Genomic DNA, 26,305 nt, shown 5'->3' with positions numbered 1-26,305 from the left:
GATCAACAGGTCTTGAGATTTTACCGAGATCACAAACAAACAAACAGTAGAGAAGAAAATTGGAACAAAAACACAGAAGATTCCACATTGCATCCTTAACACTGAATCTCAGGTCCTGTGTTCATCACAGTAGCTATCAGGACCCAGTGATAGAAAATGTTCAGGGGCAGGTAAAGGTGATGAAAGTAAACATTTTCTAATTTTTGACAATCTCTTAAGATATAGACAATGCTTAACAATGAACGGGATTTCTTCCGTGCTACCACTTCCCATGGCTCACTGGGAAGTAGGCACTAGGGTGTCTTTTAGAGGGAGGATGAAAGAGCACTTTACATCCATTAAGGAGCATCCTTTGAGAATGCAGAGAAGGACCATAAGTATAAGAAGCCTTTAGTCCTCCCCCTTTCTCTCAGGAGCATTGTTAGCTCAGGAACCGGTTTATAATGGGACCAACAAATTCCTATCTGGTCTTCTTGTCTCACAGTCAGATTAAGATTCTATAGGCTATTTCATCTTAAAACATTACCTGAAATGTCTGCATATGAAACGTTATGCCTTAAAAGGGGCAAAGGGCTGACTTTCGAAAAAAGTCTAAACTTTGAATGGAGAGGCTGGCTTATTCTGGTCATTCAGCATGACACAGACTTGCACCAAGGGAGATTTACTTCAGACATAAAACTGGATGTGCCCTCTGGTTCCTCTGAGGTGACCAGTCACACCACAACTCAAACTGCAGTGATGCCAAAGGGTGCACACCACATGTGCAGACACCACTGCTCCATTTGAGTGGCCTTCTAAGGGGCTACTGCAGGGGCATGACACAACCTGAGGGTCAAAACACAGGCTACCTCTCAGGAATTGAATCATCCCATTCCCGAGGCTGCTTAGGCAATCATCCTGTACCTTTGGCCATGTCACATACAGGTGATCCAGAAAAGCTAGCAAAGGTGTCCTTGCTTAGTATTCTACTGCAGAAGGCAGACAAGGTAAGACAGAACTCTCCATCCATCCTCCTTGCTGTCCTTCAATATAAGAAGATATGTAAAAACTTATGTCAATAATGACTCCACAATTTAAAATATGTACTTAGTAGAGATAAGATACAATAATGTATGGGCAGAGTTAACTTCCTGGGGAAAAAAATAAAAACAAAGTTTTAAGGTTGCAAAGCATAAAAAAGTTGAAACCATGTTAGTGGAACCATGGTGAACTTGGGGGAAAAAAGCCAGACTCTTGACTCTTCTTTTTTTCTTTTTGAAATATCAGAGCAGAACACAAGCCAGAGAAACTCCCTTCACACTCCTTTGAGGTTGACCATGAAGATGCTGATAAGGATGAAGTAAGTGACTGTTTTATGTGACAGGTTTAAAACTTGAGGGCAATTAGTTCCCATGTGCACTGGCTTCTTTGCAATTAGTTTTGCGCGCGCGCGCGTGTGTGTGTGTGTGTGTGTGTGTGTGTGTGTGTGAGCAGGAAGGGCTGGTTGTGTTGGGGCTTTTAGGAAAAATGATTCATGTTTGTTTTGACACTGAACATGATTATTGCAGATGAGTCAAGGAGGAAAAGGAGTTCTGTTTTTAAGTGCCACTGTGTCTAGGATCCAGGCTTACAATAATGGCTGCAATGCTAATGATGGCTTTCGTTGCAGGATACCACATCCCACTCATCTTCCAAGGGCGGTGGGGGAGCTGGAGGTACTGGTGTGTTCAAGTCTGGCTGGCTTTACAAGGGCAATTTTAATAGCACGGTGAACAACACCGTCACTGTTCGGGTAAGGACATCAGAACTCATCCCTACTCCGTCCGCTTTCTTCCTATCCCTTGTTGAGTCAGAGCATGGGTTGAGGAGCCATTGGCATGATGTTTATGCTTTCTATGATAGTTTATTTATACACAAGTCAGTCTCTGCTCTAGAGTGATGCCCTGCTGAAGACCTTTGAAGACTTGTCACTTCCATGAGTAGTAGAATAATGAAATTCAAACTCCCTCCTTCTATCTTTTATTTAGTCATTCAAAAAGCGTTACTTCCAGCTGACTCAGTTGCCAGATAACTCCTACATTATGAACTTTTACAAGGATGAAAAGATATCCAAAGAACCCAAAGGCTGTATCTTTTTGGATTCCTGCACAGGTGTGGTACAGGTGAGTGTTCCCTCTTCCCCACAGTAGCTTTATTTTTTTTGTTGCACGGTGCAAGCAATAAATACTTAGAATATATCTGTGTAAGTCAAGAGCATTGTAGACTCTGAGAACTCATTGAAAAACACACATTCTAGATCTGTACTTCCATAAAACCTACTTCCAATAGGAAAAAATCAGGAAATAAGCAAAATGACAAGAAAACAATGGAATCAGTTGGAATTTTTTCAGTAAAAAAAAAAAAACAACTAAAAAAGGAGAGATAAATAGTGGAAGGAATGTGTGTCATGATATTGAAAAGGAATATTGATATTTGAAGAGGTATTTTGGAAAGAGACAAAAATAATTAAAAAGAAATAAACAAAAAGGTGACTAAAAGATTGATGGAATACAGACAGGGCAGGAGTAATGGACACTAACTCCTGAGTACTAAGCAAGTCTGAGCTGTTTATTTCAAGGAAAAGAAGAAAGCAACCCTCATCCAGTCTACAGCCTAGAAAAACCACTGAATTAATGAAATCCATCAGTCACATGGCTTAAAATATATACTTCACAAATGTTCTTCTCTTAATAACCAGGTAATAAAGTCAATGTATACAAACAGCATCTTTCTTTGAAGTGGAAACTCTGTACAGACAAGGATTCCTTTGATTGTCATGAGTTTACAGACAGGGCTCTTCTGGAAGTTCTTGATCTTCAAATTATTGTACTTAGTATTACACTTGTCATGAGCCAGTATATAAAGTGGAAAGAATAATTTCCTTGGTATCTCCCATTCCATGGACATTGGGTGGCTTTTAATTTCTTTTCTTCACTCATACAAATCTACCTATATTCCTTTTTACTGAAAGGTTGAAACAATCAAGTTCTGTACCAGTTGCCCCTCAAATTTCACAGTAAGGCACTGGATAGTAGAGATACAGCCTCTGTAATAAGCACACCTCAGACACTCCCAGAGCTTGTAATGTCATAGCTGTGTCTACATCCCGAACTACTATGCAGGGCACTTAGATCTATAGATGCAAAATAGAGTTGTCTGCACTCTCTCAGCCTTAAACTATTTCTGGACACTTCATCTGTTAAAATCCGGAACACCTACAGGAAGTAATAAGGCTGGACTTTAGGAATTAATTAAGTGTTGCTGAGTACCCTGCTGGAAGGGAAAGCTAACTGCATTTTAATGCAGATGCCAGTTTTCCTTATGGAAAGGGCAATGAGGATCTTAATGGAGAGTGGGAGTGACTGTTGTTTGTCACTCAGCAGATTCTTTGGCCTTAAAGTCTTTAGCAAATCTTTTACAATACTTTGAAGATCAATGATTATATTGTCTAATTACACTGAGCTAAAATTATATATTTTTCCTTTTTGTTTTTTTTGTTTATTTGTTTGTTTGTTTGTTTTTGGTTTTTCTGAGACAAGGTTTCTCTGTATTGCATTGGAGTCTGTCCTGGAACTAGCTCTGTAGACCAGATTGGACTCAACTCACAGAGATCTGCCTGCCTCTGCCTCCCAAGTGCTGGGATTAAAGGCTTGCACCACCAAAGTCCAGCTAAATTTTTTTCTTTTTTGCTTTCTTTAGTGATTCACTGTGAAAAGTCCTGTCATAATATATATATATATATATATATATATATATATATATATATATATATATATATTCTTACAGGGGTAGTTTATATTCAATACCATTGTACCAGATTGTGTTCTAATCTGTATAACTTAGGCCCTTGTCTTCACCAGCAGAAGCTTAGGTTTCCTTCTGGTCAGCACTCAGATCCTAGTTTTGCTATTGATCTCCTGAGCCCTCTGAGTGAGTCAACCTCTTACCTTAGGTTTCTCATCCATAAAATTGAAGTAATTATGCAGGTTTTGGAAGGATCTGGACGAGAGTGTGTCCTCACCCTTCTTCCCTGATTGCCCCAGTATATTCACAGTTTTGGAAAAAAGACATTCAATTGTAGAAAAATGTCCTAGTAAATTGTGATTTGCCTTCCTCAAACTGACTCCTAAATAAGTCAATTAGTCCATATCTTCATTCATTAACTCACTCATTCATTTAGTAGCTTATTGAGTACCTATCTTATGCTTGGAACTGTATTGAGGCATGGGAGACTCACTCCCCTGTTAAAGTCAGAGACACAGACATCAGACGAATGTGATCACTCTGATATCAGAGGGACATGATCACTGTGACATCAGAGGGACATGCTCACTGTGACATCAGAGGGACATGCTCACTGTGACATCAGAGCAACATTCTCAATGTGACATCAAAGCATGCTCACTGTGACATCAGAATAACAACTGTGACATCAGAACAAAATGCTCACTGTGACATCAGAACATGACCCTGTGACATCACAGGGACATGATCTCTGTTACATGAGAGTATGTTCATTGTTAGATCAGAGTAAGGCTCACTGTTACTCAGCATCCCTAGAGGACAAAAGAAGATGTGAATGACAGTACGTGGGAGGTTCTAGGGATGCAGAAGAGTGATAACTTTCTTAGTTCCAAACATCTGAAAACTGATCTTCATTTCTGAGATCTCCTGAAATGTCAGAACAGAGGATAGACAGAGTCTCTAGATCTTTAACACTCCTCAAGATGGATTTTATATGTGTGACATTATTATTATTATTATTATTATTATTATTTTTATTATTTTACTATTACTATTGGTTTTTCCAAACAGTCTTTCTCTGTGTAGCTTCAGAGGCTGTCCTGAAACTCTGTAGACCAGGCTGAGCTCAAACTCACAGAGATTCATCTGCCTGCCTCTGCCTCTTGAGTGTTGGAATTAAAGTTGTGTGTCACCACACACACTATCTATGTGTCTTTTTTTGTTATTATTGTTATATTTTTTCCTTTTATTTATATATTTTTCTTATTTTACATATCGATCCCAGTCCCTCTCCCTCCCTCTCTCCTACCCTCCTATCCCACCTCCCACCTCCCACCCCCACTGCACAGGTAGGGTGATGGCTTCCAGGAGGGGTCAACAAAATCTGTCAAGTCATTTGGAATAGAAACTAGGCCCTCCCTCCTGCCTCTAGGTTAAGGAAGTATCCCTTCATGTGGGATGTGTATCTATGTGTCTTGTAAAGACTTCATCGACATCGACTCTTTAAATAACCCTGAACTTATCAAGACCTTTCTGCCTTTTTCAAAGCAGGGGCCTCCAGTTAACTGAGGTCAGTCTTTTGGGGGGAACATGCACATCAGGGATGCTAGTACTAGTTCTTACATCATGGCTCTTTCTGACTTACACATTTTTATACCTGGCAAGGAGACTGCAAGAACAATCATGTGAATTTTAACCATCAGTCTAGTAATATCTCAAGCACATTTTGTGCCTGAAGATGAATCACACATACACAAAAGCACAGAACAAATGAATAACCAGGATGAGTCAGATCTGTTTTGTCAAGGGTTCTTGACAGTTTTTCTTGAATTAAAAAAAAAAAAAAAAAAAAAAGAACAAAGTCTTTGTCTCCGTAAGTGCTACCTAACTTCTGGGATTCTTTGGAGTTCAAGTTTATAAAATTCCTCTAGTGAACACAGCATTTTAGTTTGCCTCATTTGCAATCAATCTGTATCATTACTTTTTTCCAAGAAAATGTACACAGTTCATTGGGAAAGCCAGATAAAGAGGTGTGGTTTATGTCTTGAAAGAGCTTCCAGCCTATGGGGAGAATACACAGAAAAATGTAGAATATGATGATAAGACATGAGTAACAACCTTAAGCCTTAAGTCTTCACAATGTATGCAACGATAAAATTAGATTTGTCATTGCATAATACTTCACTATAATATCAATGATATTATATTATTTTACAGTATATTTTATTCACACATATTTCTGCCTATTTGCTTACTGACACCCAATTAGATGGTAAGTTTAGGGGTCTGGGGAGATAACTCAGTCATTAATTTCTGGAAAATTATTGCAGTCCTAAGTTAAGATTCTCAGAATCTTACATGTATCTGTAATCCTGAGTCTGCAAAGTACAGATGAGTGGAGAATTTCCAAATTCAATTAGAGACCCTAACTCAAAAAATAAAATGAAGAACAATTGAAGATACCAACATTAGCCATTAGCCTCTACACACATGCACATAAATGCACATGAACTCTCTCACGCACAAATATGGACATAACACACACATGGAAGGAAGGAAGGAAAGAAGAAAGGAAGGAAGGAAGGAAGGAAGGAAAAGTAGAATGCAAGTTCATTGAGAAAAAGCACTTTGCCTGAATATTTGCTAATGCTGTGCAATTAACGCAAAGAACGTACTTGATAACCTTTTGTTTCCTGAATTAACAGATACAAGATGAGATGGATGGGAGCCAGCAGCATCACGAGCATGGATGGGCTGCCATGTGTTTGATCATTCTCTTTTGCTTCCTATAAAATTCTATAAGCAATTCTGGTAGCCTAGCAGGCATAATGGAGCACTTGGTTTTGGTAATCTCCCTCTTCACCCTTGAGTACTCCATTGACATTTGTACATTCTTTGCAGTCTATATAATTGGGTCTATATAATTGGATCATTCCAGGTGAAGAGAATAATGTCCTGCAGGCTGTCTGTCACCATTCACCAAGCACATTACAGAGCTGTATAACATGTTGCATTCCCCGTCGTTCATGAAGTCATGTGCTCTTGACTGGACAAAGCCTTGTGTCAACTACAGAGAACATTGATTTAAAGGGAAATTGAGAGAGTATAAAAATTGTCATTATCTTACTATTTCAATGACAACAATTGCATGTCAGGATTATTCAAGTACCTTATTGGTTTCCCATGTTGGTTTTTCCTTTTTGTTTGCTCTGTATGTGGTTATCCTTGGCAATGCAGATAGTGAGGTCAGAAAGTATTCCCAGAGTAGGCATAACTCCAGCGTTGTTACCCGCTCCTCAGAAACTGTTATACACTGCAGATACCTCTGTCTCTTGGAAACACAAGCACAATGCCTATTTCACACATACCCTGTTTGGAGACACAAGAGCTTGTTATAGTTTGCTGAAATGTTTTAAGGTACATATTTTTAATAATGCTTTTGAATTATTAAAACATTGCCACCCACATTCAACTCATCTGAAGTATGGAATGCAATTTAGAAAATCAAGTCTTACTTCTAAAACTGGGTTACAAAGCAAACTTCAGGGGGGCCACTTTTAATTCTGAGCCAGAAGAAGAGTTTTATGTAGTTTTACTGACAGTCTATGTTATTTCCAGCCTCAGGTTAGTCAGTAGATCCTGCAGTATTGGGTTTCCAAACATCACTAAGATTTGTTTGCATTGTGCTGTATTAAGTTCTTGACAGCCTCCAAGCTGAGGTTATGCCCCATACTCTGGACATCTCTAGTTTTTTTCTGGGTGTCCAGTTGTGTTTCTCTTGTCATGTGAAGCAATAAGAATCTTAACAAACCTGCTTTCCAACTCCACCCCATTGTCTTTGCCTGTAGAGCCTCTGTTTATGTTGGTGATAGTCTTGGGCAGTATTAGAGATGCAATTTACCAAAAGAGCACCATGGAGGTAATGGGGGAGTTTGCCCACCCCTCCCAAGTAGAGCATCTAGGGCTTTGCATTCTTAAGCTCCCTATATGTTCACTTTGCATATTAAGTTTGAGACTGCTGCCTTTCAGTTTATGTTACCATCTTGTTTAAATTGCTTTCAAAATGTAAATCTTAGCCATTATTTTGTTTTGTACAAATAGTTCCATGTCCTTACAGAATGCAGTATCTCTTTTAAATATATCTATACAAAGTTTAAGTATGCTTATTTTCCAATTTAATGTTTCTAGGGCTAGGTGTTTAACATTTATCTCCCCTATTCTGCAAGCCCAGAAACCAAGTAGAGCTTTGACTATCTCAAAGTGATAATGTAGCAGTAAAACATCACTGCACTAAATGACAAAGGTTAAACTTCTGCACATGGGACTTGTAAATTCTGGAGAGCCAGACCTGTGAGTCATTACAAAACAAACATAACCCTACACCATGATACAGAGGGAGAAGCAATGAGCTCCTTGGAGGACTTGACCAGAGAACATTTGCTCATACTTAGAACCACAGTAAGCCTCATTGCTAGCTCTTCCTTCTCCTTCATGCTCTGGAATTTACATCATCGCATGGCTTATGTGTTGCCTCAGTCTCACTGTGTAATCTCTTGAACTTAGAAAAGGTGTGATTCTCTGTATCATGAAGACCTCTTAAGTACGTAATGTGATAGAGGTCACCCAGCCCAGCTCAGGAGGTGACAGAGGGATCACAGGTATGGAAGTATAGAAGTCCCCTTTCCCCCATGCCTTTTTACTGTGGTTAGAATCCTATTCTATTACTCAGGACAAGTGTCCATTTTGAATTTACAACTATTCTTGTGTGCTCCTCCTATCTTCTAACCCCTTTGTTGTACAGATTTCATGTTACACCCACCTTCTAGGGACGACTTCCTTGACTGCCCAGTATAAAGAATCCATTTAGCACATCATCCCAAATCTTAACTCTATTCACCACAAAATGTTCTACTTTTCCATTGCTTCAATCACATATTTCAATTCACAATTTCCCCAGAAAAATGCCAGTTTTAAGAGTTAGCTTACTTAGTTTCCTTTGTAAATTATGACAGCTTTGACCCTGTGTGAAATGTTAAAAGATCCAGGCTTCATCAAAGCTATCCAAACCCTCAAAACAGTAAGGTTAAAGATATTTATATTTGTCAAGGCATATTCTTTTTTAAAATAAAAAAGAATGAAGTGTGTGCTTCCAGTTTATTTTAGGTACTCCAGAAACCAAGTACCTTTGTGTCCATGTCCAGGCAGGGAAATTTAATAAAGTTTCCAGTGGAGATTTGAAGAAGGAATGCAAATCATGTCAGCACATGAGAAGCAAGTGTCTGCTCACTGTGTCTGGAGGATATGTGGGTGGGGCTCATTTCTGAAAGAATGGTGTAACGGGGGCAATTCAGGGCACTATGTCAAGGCTGCCTCGGTTGGTTACCAAATACAGTGTAGAGATATGAAGTTAAAGAAGAATGCGGAGGTTGGCTTGAGTGTTATTGTGTGTAGATGATATTTGGAGCCTTTAGACTATGTGAAAGTGAAAAGAATTTAAGGCAGAGCCAAGTGTTTTGTTCGGAGAAATGGCAAGAGGAAAGTGCTACCAATGCATATGGAAATAGGTTGGTAGGTAGAAAAAAATGGGTAGAGTGTAAGTCCAGGGTATCATGGATTTTAATAAAGTGATAGCTCATATGTTAACTATGCCAAAAGATCAAGGAGGATTCAAAGAAAGCTGTATTTCCTGGGTACTAAGACAATATTCATGCAGCTCATTAGTACATTGGTAGGTGATGTCTCCAAAGCATGATGGGGTCAGAGACGTTACTAATATGTCACATATCAAATTTAGGTGACAAAATAAAAATGGGGCCTCAAAGCTGTTATCTGAAGATGGCTGCAATATATTCACATGTAGGCCTAAAGATGAAAATCCTAAGCCAAGTTTAATCCAATCAGCTAAAAGAGACATAAAATATTTTTAGTACATAAAGTTCTGAAAAATAAACCAAATAACTGGGCTCATCTAAAGCTCTGTCATGTTTTGTAAGGTTTTCTTTTGGTTGCCCACCTGGATGGAAAGACTTTGAAATCCCAAGACCACATAAATGTCTCTCTGCCCCATGCTTTATTGTTTTGTTCTTTCTTTTTATACCACAGAATAACAGGCTGAGGAAATATGCCTTTGAGTTGAAAATGAACGACCTGACCTATTTTGTGCTGGCAGCTGAAACCGAGTCCGATATGGATGAGTGGATCCACACACTCAACCGCATCCTGCAGATCAGTCCAGAGGGACCACTCCAGGGAAGGAAGAGTGCAGAGCTTGCCGAGCTGGGGCTGGGTATGCACTTAGGAAATTATCTTTTTGCTCTGGCCAAGTGTGATCTGCATGTTAGTTCACTGTGGCTGTTAGAAGCTATCTTTCAGGCTGGGCTCATCCATCCTTGAGCTACATGCAATAAGACATTCACCCTAGGTCTTACTTTTACCAAATCATTAGAGTTGCCACACATTCATACAATTTTGAGTTGACTGGAAGGAACTTGAGGCTGTCACCCAACCGACAATGTTGGGACTCATGACAGTTGACTGGAAGGAACTTGAGGCTGTCACCCAACCGACAATGTTGGGACTCATGACCCAATAACACCAAAATTATAAACATTTCTAATTGGAAGATCTTATAGAAGGTACACTTTGGATTTGGGCTTTACACTGCATTTGATAAATCCAACATATTGTCTATAAGAACAAACATGTTTTATTTCCTCTTGGTTATAAGTCATCTTTTGTTTATGCTGTTTTGACAATCTTGAGATTGGTTAATATATGAAAGTTTCAACATCATGTGTCATGGTGTTTTCATGGGACAGAAAGAAGAAAACTGAAGATTAGTTCAGTCACAAAAGTACTTACCATACAACTGTGATGCTCTGAGTTCACAGATCAGCACCCATATAAAAAGCTGGCCACAGCACCTATATATTAAGAGTAGGAACCCCCACCACCACCACCGCCTGGTCCCACTGTGGTGCCAGCCCCAATTAACAAACACAGAGTCTGTATTAGATATATTTCTGTTGGCCAGTTACTTGTTTCTTATCAGCTAGCTCTGTCTTAAGTATTAACCCATTTCTATTAATCTAAGTACTTCCACGTGGTCTCCTCTTACCGGAGAGTGGGCAGGACCTCTGTTCTCTCCGGTCTCTCCATGATGACCTTTCTTACTACTTCTTCGAATCCTCCTTGTCTCCTAGTCCCATCTATCTTGCTTTCCTATTGGTCAACAGTGCTTTATTCATTAACCAGTATGAGAAACATATTTACAGAATGACATCTCCCATCACCTATAAACCAGGTGCTAGGGAGGCAGAGACAGGAACATCCCTGGAGCTGACTGCATCAGTGAGCTCTGAGTTCAGTGAGAGATCCTGTCATATAAAATAAGGTGAGTAGCACAGCACATAGTTCTAGTCACAGATGACCCTGGTTAAACTAAATGGATCATAAAACTAAACCAAACTTCATGAATCTGAGGGACTGGTAATGGTGATGTGATAGCAATTGAAAACAAGATCAGAGACACGGGTGTGTAATCAGAACACATTACATGCATGTCTGAATTTGGCAAATAAAAAAATAAGACAGAAGGCACCTGAGGAAGAAAATGGGCATTCTGCACATATACATATGTGCAGGCATACACAAACATAGACACACGTATACTCTCACATTTTTTTTCAGTGTAGTTCCCTCCTAACATTCTGATCATTATATACAAAGAAAATGAAGAAAGAAAACAGAAAAAGATGAAAGTGGAACTGTCCATTCTTAGCTTTATAGGAGGTTCTCTGCCACTGACTCAGTCAGTGAGTTAGAAACCAAAGCACCACCATTATTAAGTTCTATTTTCATGAGTGTCCTGTCCCCTAAAGGGAAAATGGATGAAAACTTTCTGGTTTTTCCACAACTGTCATAGGCTGTAGCAGGTGCTTTTATGGTCACTTATTACTTACCAATTGTCAAATAGAGTATTCATGTTTTCAGTGTTCTACAGAGTTTAAGTAGCTGAAGCTAAAAGATGGGCTCTAAATGGATACCCTGAGAATGAAAATTTTTAAATATTTACATATTTAAGAAAATTTTATTGTGCATTACTTAAAGGAGCCATGACAGCATATGTATCCTGTTAGCATTGTAAGACTCCAAAGTTCTCAGTGATACAGGAGGATAGCATGGCATGATATCAAGGATCATAGAATCCTACAATGATTGTCAGGAAATTTCACTTCCAATCCCGTATTGCTCAACAGTCTGGGGTACTGTAGCCAGCACAAAAGGAAAACTTGGGTCCATTAGTATTCCTCTGCGCAGTTGAATCTTACCTGCTATTTCTATAGATGAGGAAAACTGTGACTCATTAAATAAACTGTGTTTGTCTGTCTTTTCAAGATCCATTGGATAATTCTGTGACTTGTGAATATACACTGGAGGAAACAGATTCTTCAGAGAACAGTCTACATCCCGACTTTGCAAAAGTAATGAAGTTCACGCTGCATTTGCACACATACTTTTCTTTCATGGAAAAAAAAGGTTGATGCTTTCCTTTAAGATTTAGACTAAGAAACTAATCTATAATTTCTTATCAATCTATGAGTTTTACTTGCCATGACATAACCTTTGAAAATAAGAATATGATTTGTTTACAATTTGCCCAGTGCTTGTGGATGACTTAACAGTAATAAAACTAATGGGCTGTTTCTTGGCCTTTGTGGTTGTGTCTGGGGCTACATGGGGAAGTTTAGGTGCCAGGGACTAACACAGGTCTCTCCACAGTACCTCACAGAAACTGAAGACACTGTCAAAGCAACGCGAAACATGGACAGGCTCAATCTATTTTCACTGGACCCAGATATAGATGTAAGTAGAGATTCTGAGCAAAGATGAACTTGACCCATATAAATGTCAATTTTAATTTAAAATTTCTCCTTTCTCATGATGAGTGTTGTCTAACTAAGACATTCAAAACCAATTTTTTAGACCCTGAAGCTTCAAAAAAGAGACCTTTTTGAACATGACTTTGTGGTCAAACCCTTTGAAGAGAAAGCTGCCAAGAGAATCATGGTCATTTGTAGAGCTCTCAACTTCAGTCTTCAGGGATGTGTTACAGAGAATGAAAATGATCCTGTAACCAATGTAAGTTGCTCTTCTTACATAATATAAGCAGTCAGCTTATATCATTCCATCCTAGCCCAACCTTTCTACTCCTGCTGATCTGAGGATTTAGCATCTAGTGTACAGGGAGTCTATTTGCCAGCACTTCTCATATTGCGAAGTCACACAAGCTGTGAGGAAGAGTTCTTCATATATTGATAAAAGTTTCCTTTTAACTTAGACTTTTTTTGTCTTTGTATATAATCAGCATAGTGGTTTTCCCCAGTATTGTTTGTATCTGTTTGGTGATAGTGAAAATGAAATTATTTGTTGTGGTGCTGAGGGTAGGACTCTGGGCCTTACAAGTGCTAGGCAAGTGCTCTTCCCATGGACTATATCTCCAGCCTTTGGTTTTAGCAGACAGGTGTTGCTGAGGTTCTCTTGTCCCACCAGGTCCTGCCACCCTTCTCAGCCCCAAATAAGCACACAGAGAGACTATATTAATTATAAAACTGATGGCCGATGACTAGGGCTTCTTACTGGCTACCTCTGTCTTAATCATTAACCCATTTCTATTAATCTATGTATTTCCACATGGCCTATACTTAACAGAGAATGTCCAGGACCTACTCCTTTGTCAACTACATGGTGACGATCCTTGACAGACTCTGTCTGCCTACATTTCCCAGAATTCTCTTCATCCTAATCCCACCTGTATTCCTGCCTCATTAGCCAGACAGTGTTTTATTCATTAATCAATAAGAGAAACATATACAGAAGGACATCCTCCATTACTTAGTATCTTAGGATATTACTTAGTATCTTAGGCTAGCCTAGAATACACAATAATCCTGGCTCAACTTCTCTGGATGCTTAAGATGAATTACAGAGGAGCCGATAGGTATGGCAGCAGAGAGTTGCACTTTCCTATAGAAAAAGATAGTAGAAGGGATCAGACCATGTTTTCGTGTGGACCATAAAACAAAACAGAGTGCCTAAAAACTTTGTTCTTGTAACCATTTCGAAGTTTAAGAAAACTTGATCCAAAGTGTAAAGCCACTTAGTCAGCACACTACATAAAAATAAATGGACTTTACCATCTCATACATTGATCTACACTAAAAATATAAATATTTTAAATCTATGTTTTTCATCCAATACATTTTTTAAGTGCATTTAAAAAAATCCATTTTAAAAACCAAAATTCAAAAAAAATGAGCTTATTTTGGGATGTGAGGGGGATGGGGCTGTGACAACATCTGTTCTCATACTTCTGCACCCCTTCCCCATTGATCACCAGCATTGATTCGGATGATCTGGCTGGCTAAGCAGACATCTTTTTCATCCCCCACCACTCGATGCGTGTCTCTCCTGAAAGCTCCATACTCAGTTAAAGGGCACAGCCTGCCATGATAGAAGGACACCAGGGACACACTAGTAGCTGTGCTCCTCTGATGAACTGGCAAACAATCTCCCAGCAACAATGGCTTTTCTTTCCAGTGCCAAAGGCATGTGAAAATTTCCATGTAGATCATGTTCAGAAGCTACATGCCTTTATTTGTTCAAGTCTCAGCAGAGTACTCTTTTTGAAACATTTTCATTTTCTAAAATTTTATTCCATTTCACTTCATGTGCACTGGTGTTTTGTATGCATGTGTGTAGGTGTGCATTGAGTCATCTGCAAAAGCAGCCAGTGCTCTTAAAGAGTGAGTCATCCTCCAGCCCCCTGAGAGTGGCTTTTCAATGTCCTTTCTTGTCTTTCAGGCCAAGGGGTTCCATTGGTTTTAGCTTCTGAATTGTTTTTTAAGTAATCTTACAGTAGTAGATGCAAGTGTTTTAAAAAGTAAACTAGGTAATTACTTTTTAAAAAATATTTCATTGCCCTTGTTAGTAATCATATCAAAATTAATAAACAGCCTCACTTGGTGGCAGTTTATCATTGACTGGAACTTTTTGGGGGAAGAGCTGTGTGTTCATCCCATGTCACTCTTCTGCTAATGGCACCCTTGAGCCTCGTCATTCTCAACTTTGATAAGCATGTTTTGAAGAGCAGTTCTTCATGTTCCGGGAGAGCTAGTAGCTGCGTTTCATACACGACTGTCTACAGACTCAATGAAAGACTTCATCATGGCAAGGAAGCAGACTTTGACAATGTGTAATTTTTTAGTCAATCAAGTAGAGCACCAAATTCCAGCTGATGGTTTCGCGGTAAAAGATATTCCTTTGAAACTCCAGCAATCTGAACTAATAAATCTGTTTCATTGTAGCTACATTTACAGTTTCCTCTGCCTGAATTTTCAGAAGTAATTCATCAGCCTAAACTCAGTAGCCTACAACTTAATTTGTCAGGTTTTGAAGATGTTTTGTTAATCAGACCCATCCTGTAAAGCCAGCCACTCAAAACGTAAGATTTGGCATTTCCGCTGTGAACGCGGATTGGAAAAATAAACAAATCTCACAGGAGCTATAATTTCTGATGAGTTACTAATGGGGGTAATGTATTTTCATTCAGCAAATAGGAATGAAAGTCAAAATGCAACAGTCAAGGGAAAAAATAGTGATTTCTGTTTCATGACCTCCAAATATTTTGTGTACCTGCATTAATCTTTTTATTTTTGCATTTTCAACTGTTAACACAGTACAACTACCACAAATGAAGTATTTTTCTAAACTAAATTATTGAAATTTAAAATTCTACGTGATATTTTATATTTGTGTGTGTGTGTTCTGTGTACATGTTTGTGTGTGGATGCACACTCAGATGAGTGAATAACATAGGTGTGGAAGCCAGATGTCAACACTAGGTATAGTCTTCCACCTTAATGTTAGAACCAGGGTCTTTCACTACATCTGAAGTTCATTAATTCAGCCAGACTGGCTGGCCAATGAGCTCCACTGAATTTCCTGGCTCTATCTCCCCAGCACTGGGACAACAGATACATGCTACCATTGTCCAGATTTTTATGTGGGTAATAAGGATGTGAACTCAGTTCCTCATGATTACCCAGCAATCTCTTTATTGACTTGGTTGCCACTGCAGCCTCAAAAAACTGTTGACCTTGATTTTAACTTGGAATTCCATCTCCAGTAGTGAGGGAGTTCACAGGCATTGCTATCATCAAATGACTGAACAGGACCTCTGAAACAAGCTAGCCACATGACAGATAGCAAAGGACAGAGGATAGCAGAGCCACAGCATGAGTCTGTACCTCAGTGCATTGATTGGGATATGGTCCTTTGTATAGCCTACTTGTTAGCGGACAGCAGACTCCATTTAGTTTGGTGATGGTAATGCATGCCTTTAATCCCAGCCCTGGGGAGAGAGAGGCAGGCAGATCTCTGAGTTCAAGGCCAGCCTGGTCTAGAAAGCACGTTCTAGGACAGCCAGGGCTACACAGAAAGACCTTGTCTCAAAAAAAGAAAAGAGAGGGAGGAAGAAAGAGGAAGAAAGAAAGAAATCTGAAAACCAGTTGGTCTTGTGAAGTAGTTCTCAGTACACTCTAGAAACTTCTAGCATCCCATTTTAGTTTTCTGAGGATCTGGGGAAACTGAGGTAACAGATTATTCTCTTAGAATATAGGCAAAACAACTAGAAGGCTGTTCAAACCTAATATGCTGGTGATAAAACACATGGAAAAGCATACTTGGGTGGCAGCCTAGGGTCAAGAAACAAATGAGAAGCATCCCTGGGCTTGGAGACCTCTGCTGCAGGGAGGAACTCTGGGTAATTCTCAATGGGGCGAAGGACTTGCTTTTGCCAATCTTTCATCCCATGTGTTGTGAGATGTGCTGGTGCGAGGCTGGCAGCCAGACAATTGTTTTAATGTCAGAACCGACTGGTTTTTGCTTTCCTCACAGATAGAGCCTTTTTTCGTGAGTGTGGCTCTTTATGACCTCAGAGAGAGCAGGAAGATCTCTGCCGATTTCCACGTAGATCTGAATCACCCTGCTGTCCGACAGATGCTTTCGGGGGCCCTACCAGCCTTGGAAAACGGCAACATCGATTCTGCCACACCAAGACAATCAGAAGAACCTCACATAAAGGGTCTTCCAGAAGAATGGTTAAAATTCCCAAAGCAGGTTGCATTTTTGTTTATTTGTGATTGGACAATAAAGGCTTGTCCCTCAGATTGTTCCTTAACAATAGGTTATATGGGGTGGGCAATGGCATTTTGTGTAAGTCTTCAGGGTGGTTTCTATGGTAGTTATTTACTCATTTCTTTGAACATAGGCTATATTCTCTGTGAGTGATCCACACTCTGAAATTGTTTTGGTGGCCAAAGTGGAAAAAGTCTTAATGGGAAACATTGGGAACGGTGCTGAACCTTACATTAAGAATCCAGACTCCAACAAGGTAAGAATTATTTTCTTATAAATAATTTCAGTCAGTTTAAGGAAATAAAAAAAGGGGGAAAAAAGCTGCCATTCTGAATTATAAAAGCTGATGAATGTATGACTTTCAACATTCACCTAGCAGTATAATTAATATCTACCAAAAACATCTTTTTTCTTTTGGTTTTTCAAGACAGGGTTTCACTGTATTGTTTTGGAACCTGTCCTGGAACTAGCTCTATAGACCAGGCTGGCCTCGAACTCACATTGATCTGCCTTCCTCTGCCTCCTGAGTGCTGGAATTAAAGGCATACCAAAAACAATTTAAATTATACATTTTGACTTATGTCCTTTTGACTCAACATTCTCTGATGATCACGAAATCTGTTAGTAGTAGGTGGTTCTCAACCTTCTTAATGTGCAACCCCTTAATATAGTTTCTCATGTTGTGATGACCCCCAACCATAAGATTATTTTTATTGCTACTTCATAACTGTAATTTTGCTACTGATATGAATCATGATGTAAATATCTGTACTTTCCCATGGTCTTAGGTGATCCCTGTGAAAGGATCATTCAAGCCCCCCATGAGGACATGCCCCACAGATTGAAACCACTGAATTAGTAGAAATAAATTGAAATTTGCATACCGTGTTAGCCCCCCAAATCAAACATATTTACAATAACAAAATTAGGAGTCAAAAATCAGGGAAGGCAATTTGCTATTATTTCAGCAAGCTGATGATGGACCCAAGACAAATGATTGTATATTAGATGTAATAACAGTGAAGTGCAGGAAGATGGAGACAAGGAATAGTGTGGGTAACCTGAATGCAAAGATCAGTGATGCTTTCTTCATTCTATCACCTTGCTATTATGATTACCTCTGTTTACTAGAAGATAAATGGTTAAAGTGTGTATTCTCCACACAAAGGAAAGATATCAAGGAAATAACTCAAAACCAGTAAATCTGAGCATGTGCAACAATTTAGACTGTACTTTAACCTATGTTTGAGAGTTTCTCATATCATGGTTCAGCAAGCTATCTGTTCAGGCCACAGATAGCTTTTGTAAATAACATTTTATTGACAATCAATCACACTTTGCCTGGAGTATGTGAAGCCCTGAGTTTGCTCCAGCACTTAAAATGAAAGTGCTTCTCGTACTGATCTGTGACTATCACCCCACTATAGCAATGGGTCTGGGAAAATGTGACATAGAATTCAGGGGCCATGCAGCTATTTACAGAAAAGGTCTCACTGAATAAAAAATACGATCTGGTACCAACTGTGAATATAAATTTTATAATTTTCCATTCAAGAGTTTAACTTCTCTTAGCTGGAAGGAAAGAAGGAAGGCAGGAAGAGAAGCAGGGTGAGTGGATAATATTTGGTATTTCAAGACTAGGGGATTTTCCACACTTAGAATTTTCAAATTCAAAAGAAAGCCTAGAATAGAATTCTACAATAACTTGAACACAGAGTAAGCTGGGTGCCAGTCAGAAGACATTGTATAGAATTTTAGTAGATAATAAAATGGAAAAAATAACTGTTATTGTTTCACATGAACACTTTGTAATTGACTCTCCCTAAATAATATTTTATTTTTTCCTCAGTTTGCGCAAAAAATACTAAAATCCAATAGGCAGTTCTGCAGCAAATTGGGGAAATATCGGATGCCATTTGCTTGGGCCGTGAGGTAAGGTCCTACTTTCTAGCTAACACAATACACTTGTGCCTATAATCTGCACCAGAAGCTATGGATTTGAATTTCTTTATGTTGTCTATTGTTTTAAATAGAGCCATACCTAAAAAAAAAATGTTAGTATGGTGTCACCTTCATAGACATCATGAACTCTTCAGAGGCATACATTTCACAAATTAGTCCAGCAAGACAGCTTATACTAAAGGCCCCTGACCTGTAGACAGTGGGAGCATGGCCTCAGATGTCCTGGGGGATCTTAGTACCAAGTCAAAGTCGTAATTTGTTTTGCATAACTGGCTTAATGAACTCAGTGTTTGGTCAGTACCGAGAGCCTAATAGACATAAGACAAGGAGGACAATGCCTACTTTCCTGCATGTTTTCATGTATGCATTGAGCTCTGCTCTATGTCACTGTCCAATGAGGCCATCAAGTTTATCACCTAAGCTTTCTTTGATGTGGGTGTCTATTAGCACAGACAATTATATCCCCAGTTGACTCTGGTGGAAATACTAAGTTCTGTGGGTACAAGTAGTAGACCATCTATGCCAGGAATGGAACCTCTGTGGAAAACAAGAACTTGCTTTTCAGATCTACTGACACATCAACTCCAAGTGTCCTTCACAAACTCATTATATCTGCATTGCTATAAATATTCCTTAAATGAGGGAAATCCCAGCATAGACTCATAAATAAAACAAATCAGGATCGGCAATAACCAACTGAATTAACAGAGATTAATTCCAGGCCTAGAGCAAGGCACCCACTTAGTGAATGTGGACAGCATTATTTCAAAGGCAGTCCCTTCTATTCAAAATGAGTCTAGAAGGAAGGGTTGACCTGTTGGTATTCTTCAGCTTCCGTTGAGGAACACGTTCAGGGAAAACCCATGCCAGAATTCTATGGCTGGTATTTAAAACTGGGGACTGGCAGGTAGAAGGATAGAAGGATACCAGCACCAGTAAGCCCAGACAAATTCCTGCAGGCTGCAAGGACTGACTTGCACTCAGTCAGCCTTGCAGCAAGGGTGGGAGAGCCAGGCTACCAAGCCTGGCAAGCAGAGCAAAGCTGACCAGTGCAGGCCACCACTTTTACTGAGCAAGGTCTCTCTCTGGGTCCAGAGTCTCATCTGTAGATTGGAGCAGAAAACACCTGTCTCATGGGCTGTATGTTCTTTTAATTTCAGATGTACAAGGATTTGGTACAAAAGACATCACGGATATTATTTTATCTCTGTTTTCCTACTTTTCCTTACAAAGATAACTGATGGTAGACAGGAAAAACATAGTACATACATTATTGTTATTATTGTTATTATTATATTATTGAAAGTCTCTGTGGAGTTCATATTCTTACTCCACAACTCCCATTTCTTGTCAATTTGGGTTAGTGAGGAATAGTGTGGAGTACAGAAATAAAGATTGTGTCAATTATTGGCAGAATGGCACTTAGAAGTAACATCCTGACTCTAAAATTGTCAACAAACTGTGAAGAAGATAGATGAGGTTTCCATGAATGTGTTATCAACCCTTAGAGTAATTATTTCTAGGAAAGGAAAGCTAATGAAGCCACAAGCCTTTGCTATATTAGAGCTCAGTTAGTAATGTAACTGTTTGCTAGTAGGTTATATACACCATCAATGATTTCAACTTACATGAGCTTCTCTGGCAAATGAGGGGGGAAAACATCATTGAACATGCAAAGATTATGATATGTTGGGTCATTTGGATTATCTAGCCTCAAAAAGCACACAAGCCCAAAGAAGCAATCCCTTTCCAACCTTTCAGTGAAAACACTGCTTGAGCTAACAGTAGGCAGGACCTTCAGGAAGTCAGCTGCCACTAGCATCACTCTGGAACAGACCACTCCAAAGTATAGGTAATACATTGTTGGTACTGCTTATTCTCCATTGCTTTTCCTTCATGCCTTATTTTCTGTCTTGCAGCTTGTTTCACAATATAGTTCTGAGTGTACCCTAAAACGTTTGAAAGCAATTGTAGTTAAAATAGTAGCATTAACAGTTGCTTGGAACCAGATTTCCACCCAGCTGCTGCAGTACACACAGATCTCATTGCTGTGAGAATCTAATTCGAAATGTATCTGGTATGTTCTCAGATTTGATACTAGCTGTACTGCTTTTAGGCTAAAAGATTATCTTTTGAATAGGTGTGGAACACACACACAAGAGAGAGAGAGAGAGAGAGACAGAGAGAGAGAGAGAGAGAGAGCTATGAAGAATATTTTATAATACAATTCTAAAGGAAGTTGAATTTACAAATATGTCCTATTGCAATTAAACTTTTTCCATGCATATCACCTGCAGGGTCATAGGGGCCCAACCCAATGCCAGGATTAGCTCACAGTTCCTATACACTGTTTCATACTAACTTACAAATGACTAACAGACAGTGCTCGATTTTCTTTAAAATTGATCAGGACTAAAATAAGTTTTCATTCTCATATCTGTATAACTTAAGATGCACAAGGCAGCGGCCCGTATTGTACTAAAAGATCTAAGATTCTCATGCTGACAGCATCCCAACAAGTGGTGGTCCACCCCTGCGTGTGTCTTCCAGTTAAATGCTTTGAAATTCTTATCACACTTGTATGTATTTATTGTGTGGGATGGGGTAGGGGAGGGCACACACAGGAGGACACTGTACAGAAGCAGGCTCCCTTCTATCATGCAGGCCTTGGAAACTGAACTTGGCAGGCAGGCTTAGCTGCAAGTGCCTTTGCCTGCTGAGTTCTGTCTCTAGTCTTCAAATTAGATGTTTGTGTTATGCTTTCCTGTTGTTATTTCATTAAAATTTTATCAAGGATATATTTTTTCCCTCACTACTTACCAAGAACTGCAACACAACTGTAAGGAGACAGTTTCAAAGAATCTGAAAATACCATTTCAATGCATTTCTAGCCCATGTTCCCACTTTTCCCCATGTTAATTTACACTAAAAGTCTATGGCTGATATCATTTTCAAAGTCATTTCAGCTACTTTATTAAACTATTTGATTCATTTAAATGATAAAATATTCTAGCTAAGGCTCTGAAACTAGAAAAAATGAAAATGCAACATTTCTCAGATGTTGAAGAAAAAGCAATTATATGTGGGCTGAATTTCATTTCTCTTTGATGCATAATAAGTATGGGGTGGGGTTGACTTCAGTGAAGTGCATGTGAAACAGATGTTGCCTGACCTTGCTTCATAACTTAGACAAAAGCAGTTATGTGTCTTAAGGAAGATGTCATAGTTCCCATGAAATGAATCAAGGAAAGAAACAACATAATGTTAGCCTTACTTAATGCAAAACTCTGACTCATATTTCCTGCATTTTTATCTTTATTTCTGTCTGAAAAGTTATAACACGGGCTTGGTTACCTTCACAAAGACATTTCGAGAATCTCATCTTCTTTCCACAGTCATAGCTACAACCCGATCTTTGTTGTACACTCGTAAATCCTAAGGAGGCCACCCAAAGTGTAGTGGCCCCTTCTTGCCCACCTTAGGATGCCTTGAGGAAACATTTAAAACTGGGTCCTTAGACGATAGTTCAGTCAGTGAAGTGCTTGCCTTGCAAACGTGAGGGCCTGAGTTTGAGCTACAGAACCTAGGTAAAAAAGCAAACAGGACACGATGGTGCATGGCTCTAGTCATACCCCCATAGAGAAAACAGACACCGTGGTTTCTTGAAGCTGACTGACCAGCCAGCCTAGCCTTTTTGGTGAGTTTCGGTCCAGTGAGAGGTCTTACTTCACAAAACAAGGTAGATGGAGCCACACACACACACACACACACACACACACACACACACACACACACAAACCAGCACAACTTCAGCAGCACAAATACACATTCAAAAACTAATAAATTCCTGCTTTTTTGAACTTCCCCAATATTCCAGGATTTTGATTTGGCAATAAATGTGAGACAACTTAAAAACTGTAACAGGAACTGTTCCCCCTTTAGAGTATACAGTTGAAAATGAGGGACATGAGAAAAATGTGGTGTTTATAAGGAAAAGCTCTGTCTAAGAACTGGTGTGATGGGAGATGTCATTCTGTATATGTTTCTCATACTGGTTAATAATAAAGCACTGTTGGCCAATAGGAAAGCAAGATAGGAGGGACTAGGAGACAAGGAGGAAATAGGAAGTAGGAAGGAGGAGCCAAGATGGAGAGTCTGAAGAAAGCAGTATGCCGCCGGCTCCCCGGTAAGAGAAATACATAGATCAGCAGAAATGGGTTAATAATTAAGGCAGAGCTAGCCAATAAAAAACAAGTAACCAGGCCAACAGTATTGTATCAAATACAGAGTCTCTGTGTATTATTTCTTAAACACAATTCTTAAGAAACACAATTTCTTAAAAAGTAACACAATATAAACCCGAATAAACACTATTTTTCCTACAGATCTGTATTTAAGGACAACCAGGGAAATGTGGACAGAGATTCAAGATTTTCACCATTGTATAGACAAGAAAGTAGCAAAATTTCAGCTGAGGACCTGCTTAAACTGGTATCAGACTACAGACGGTAGGATACTCTGGCTGCCCCTTTAAGTAACCAACACTGATTTCTTCTCTCCCTGTAACACCTGCTGCCCTGAGTCTCAACTGTCCGAACACCTCCAGAAACAGATGGTTGTCTGGTGACTTCCCTTTCATCTAAATTGTGCCCTGTGAGTCAGTTTGCCAGAATCACAGATTTGTCACATGTTGGGCTATATCATTCATCCGTAGTTGTGTGACAACCCACCCCCCAAAACTCAGTATCTGGAAACAGCATTGTTTACAGTACTCCTGATTCTACAGTTTCAGTTTGTCTCTTCCACTTATAATATTGGCTGGCAGAGATCAATTGGGGATGGAGAGTCCATTTATCCACAGGAGCTTTTCCTTGAGATATTAGATGTCCTTATTATACTGTTTGTCTTACACGGTTAGCCTCTAATGCACAGAGTGTTCTTGTACTCCTTAGCCTTGAATAATGGTTTTGCTTCTCCCGCCAAAGAATCAATAGTCACAAATCAACTAATTTTTGTATATCCCTCAAAAATATTATATGTTTAAACAAGTATGGCCAATATCTTTTGCAGCATCAGTAAATTATTTGTATCTATTTTAATAGAAGGGTTGTTTCATCTATCATCATCATCATTGTGGATGTTTTTAGGGTGCAAAGTAGACTCTTAGGCAAGACCCTATACTCATCTTAATTCTATGCAGTCCTGGCAGAGAACTGGTAATATAAGAGAGCCTTTTTCACTTTACTCATTAAACATCTTGGTCAAAACCTGTAGCCAGGTCTTCACAAGGCCCTAACGCCACTATGAGAAAATAAAGAGGGCTTTTCCTTTTGCCTTTTTGACAGTCTCCTAAGACTTGAATAGCTTTCATGATGAGCAGAATGGAGCATGTAAAGATTTGGGGATAAACGGATACAGCAAACAGCAAAAGAAACCCTGACAAACCTCATGTTGTCAGTAAACATGAAGAGATTATAAATGGCATGTGAAGGGCACCTAGAATACACAGTGCAATGCTGACATTAATCAAAACTGATTCCTCCTGGTGACCAGTTTCCGTGGTATAAATTTGTCATTGCTATACAAAGTGAATTCCAGGACAGCCAGGACTGTTACATAGAGAAACTCTGTCTCAAAACAAAACAAAATACACACACACACACACACACACACACACACACACAAATTAAATGAAAAACATAATAATAATCTTACAATGTGTGTATGGGTTATTTTTCCAACTGCTATGGTCAAATATCTGACTAAAGCAACTTAAGGGAAAAGGGTTTTCTTTGGCTTATGCTCTTAGCGGATACAGTTCTCTGTGACACAGAAGGCATAGTGGCAGGAGCATTGTTAGCTGGTGACATTGCATCTGTGGTCAGGACACAGAGGGTGGGCAGGGAATGGACCTGGTCTGTAAAACTCTAATGGCCCAGTCACTGCTTTCCTCTAGCAAGACTCCACCTCCTGAAGGTTCTTCAACCTTTAAAGAATGCTGCCAGCTTAAAGCAAGGAAGGAAACAGAACTCCAGGGTCAAAGAGTGGTGTGCATAATAGGACAGGGGAAAGATATGTAGAGGCAGTCAGTTCTTTGTTATGGAAGAAGAATAAACACAAACTCTTAGCAACTGTACCAAAAACTAACTTCATTCACAAATATTCGTAAAACTTGCTTTGACACTGAAATGCTTAGGCAAATTCAAATAAACCTTTTTGACAAGACCATATAATTTACTCTTATATTCGTCTGGCTACATGTATAAGTGAAGTCAGGCAAAATAAGTTTAAGATATTACTCGGGATATCTGTAACTTAAGATTCCTCCTTGAATTTTATTTTTATTTACACTAGCATGTATTTTACAGGAATTAAACTAACCAAAGCAGGAGGCGTGGGAATCAATATACCATTACTCTCAATCCTTCTCAAAGTTCAGAATTATAGTGTATGATGGAGTTTTTATTTTTTTTTTTTGAAAATGAAAATAATACTGCGTGTGTGTGTGTGTGTGTGTGTGTGTGTGTGTTGTCCTTTCACAGAGCTGACCGGATAGGCAAAATGCAGACCATCCCTGGAAGCCTGGATATTGTTGTGGACAACATTCCCTTGGAGCAGCCAAGTATGATGCCCATGTCATTTATGTCACAGTTCATTTAGAGACTCCTGAGTATCTTGTGGGAGATTATTTGATTATTTGGTTGACTTGTCAGTTAACTGGCTGATGCCAAGATTTGGGTTGTTTGGAGATTTTTACCTTCTAATATAGAAAGTAATTCATTATACTATAGGAATTTGGGACTTATATGTCTACTGAGACAGACAATGAATTCATAATAAAAACTATATATGGGTAGTTTAACTGTTATCTATTATACAAATATTTAATACTCAGAAAATATTAAATTATACATAATCCTTAAAACCATGAAGTGTTATGAGGAAAGTCAAGCTCGAGGAGATGATTAACTGTGGTTATATATCATTTATAGTTTAATAAAATTTGCCTGGGGCTCAGAATTCAAAGCCAGCCACACTAGTTAGCCTTAGAAGTTGGGCAGTAATGGCACACTTTTAATCCCAGGACTCAGGAGACGGAGGCAGATGGATCTCTCTGAGTTCAAGGTCAGACAGGACTACATGAGAGTGAATCAGTTTAAAAGAGTAACAAAGCCCATGCCTTTAATCCCAGCACTAAGGAGGTATATAAGGAAGAAGCAAAGGGTCTCATGTGAGACTTAGTTTCTAGTCACAGGGAAGACAGGCTCTCCATTTCTGCCTTGGTAGAAGTAAAAGCTACTGGCTGGCTGCTTTGCTTTTCTGAACTTCAGCTTGAATACCATTATCTGTCTCTGGGTTTATATTGTCCGTGTTGCAAATAGCT

General features: G+C 39.1%; 1 protein-coding gene across 10 annotated transcripts in view; it reads left to right on the top strand.

Moving 5' to 3' along the window:
- The window catches only part of Dock10 (dedicator of cytokinesis 10), a 230,297-nt gene that overhangs the window by 127,982 nt on the left and 76,010 nt on the right, over positions 1-26,305 (top strand). For all 10 annotated transcript variants that reach the window (XM_051190560.1, XM_051190559.1, XM_051190557.1 and 7 more), the window contains exons 5-16: positions 1,267-1,339; positions 1,649-1,771; positions 2,007-2,141; positions 9,865-10,048; positions 12,160-12,245; positions 12,544-12,627; positions 12,748-12,903; positions 16,720-16,941; positions 17,093-17,215; positions 18,809-18,891; positions 23,307-23,429; positions 25,464-25,543. In XM_051190560.1, the coding sequence (XP_051046517.1) occupies positions 1,267-1,339; positions 1,649-1,771; positions 2,007-2,141; positions 9,865-10,048; positions 12,160-12,245; positions 12,544-12,627; positions 12,748-12,903; positions 16,720-16,941; positions 17,093-17,215; positions 18,809-18,891; positions 23,307-23,429; positions 25,464-25,543 (1,472 nt within the window). The remainder of the gene's footprint in view (positions 1-1,266; positions 1,340-1,648; positions 1,772-2,006; positions 2,142-9,864; positions 10,049-12,159; positions 12,246-12,543; positions 12,628-12,747; positions 12,904-16,719; positions 16,942-17,092; positions 17,216-18,808; positions 18,892-23,306; positions 23,430-25,463; positions 25,544-26,305) is intronic.

This window comes from Phodopus roborovskii, unplaced genomic scaffold (assembly GCF_943737965.1).
Source record: "Phodopus roborovskii unplaced genomic scaffold, PHOROB, whole genome shotgun sequence".
Taxonomy (NCBI): domain Eukaryota; kingdom Metazoa; phylum Chordata; class Mammalia; order Rodentia; family Cricetidae; genus Phodopus; species Phodopus roborovskii.
The sequence above is the reverse complement of the archived record's forward strand: the minus strand, read 5'-3'. Positions and strand labels throughout refer to the sequence as shown.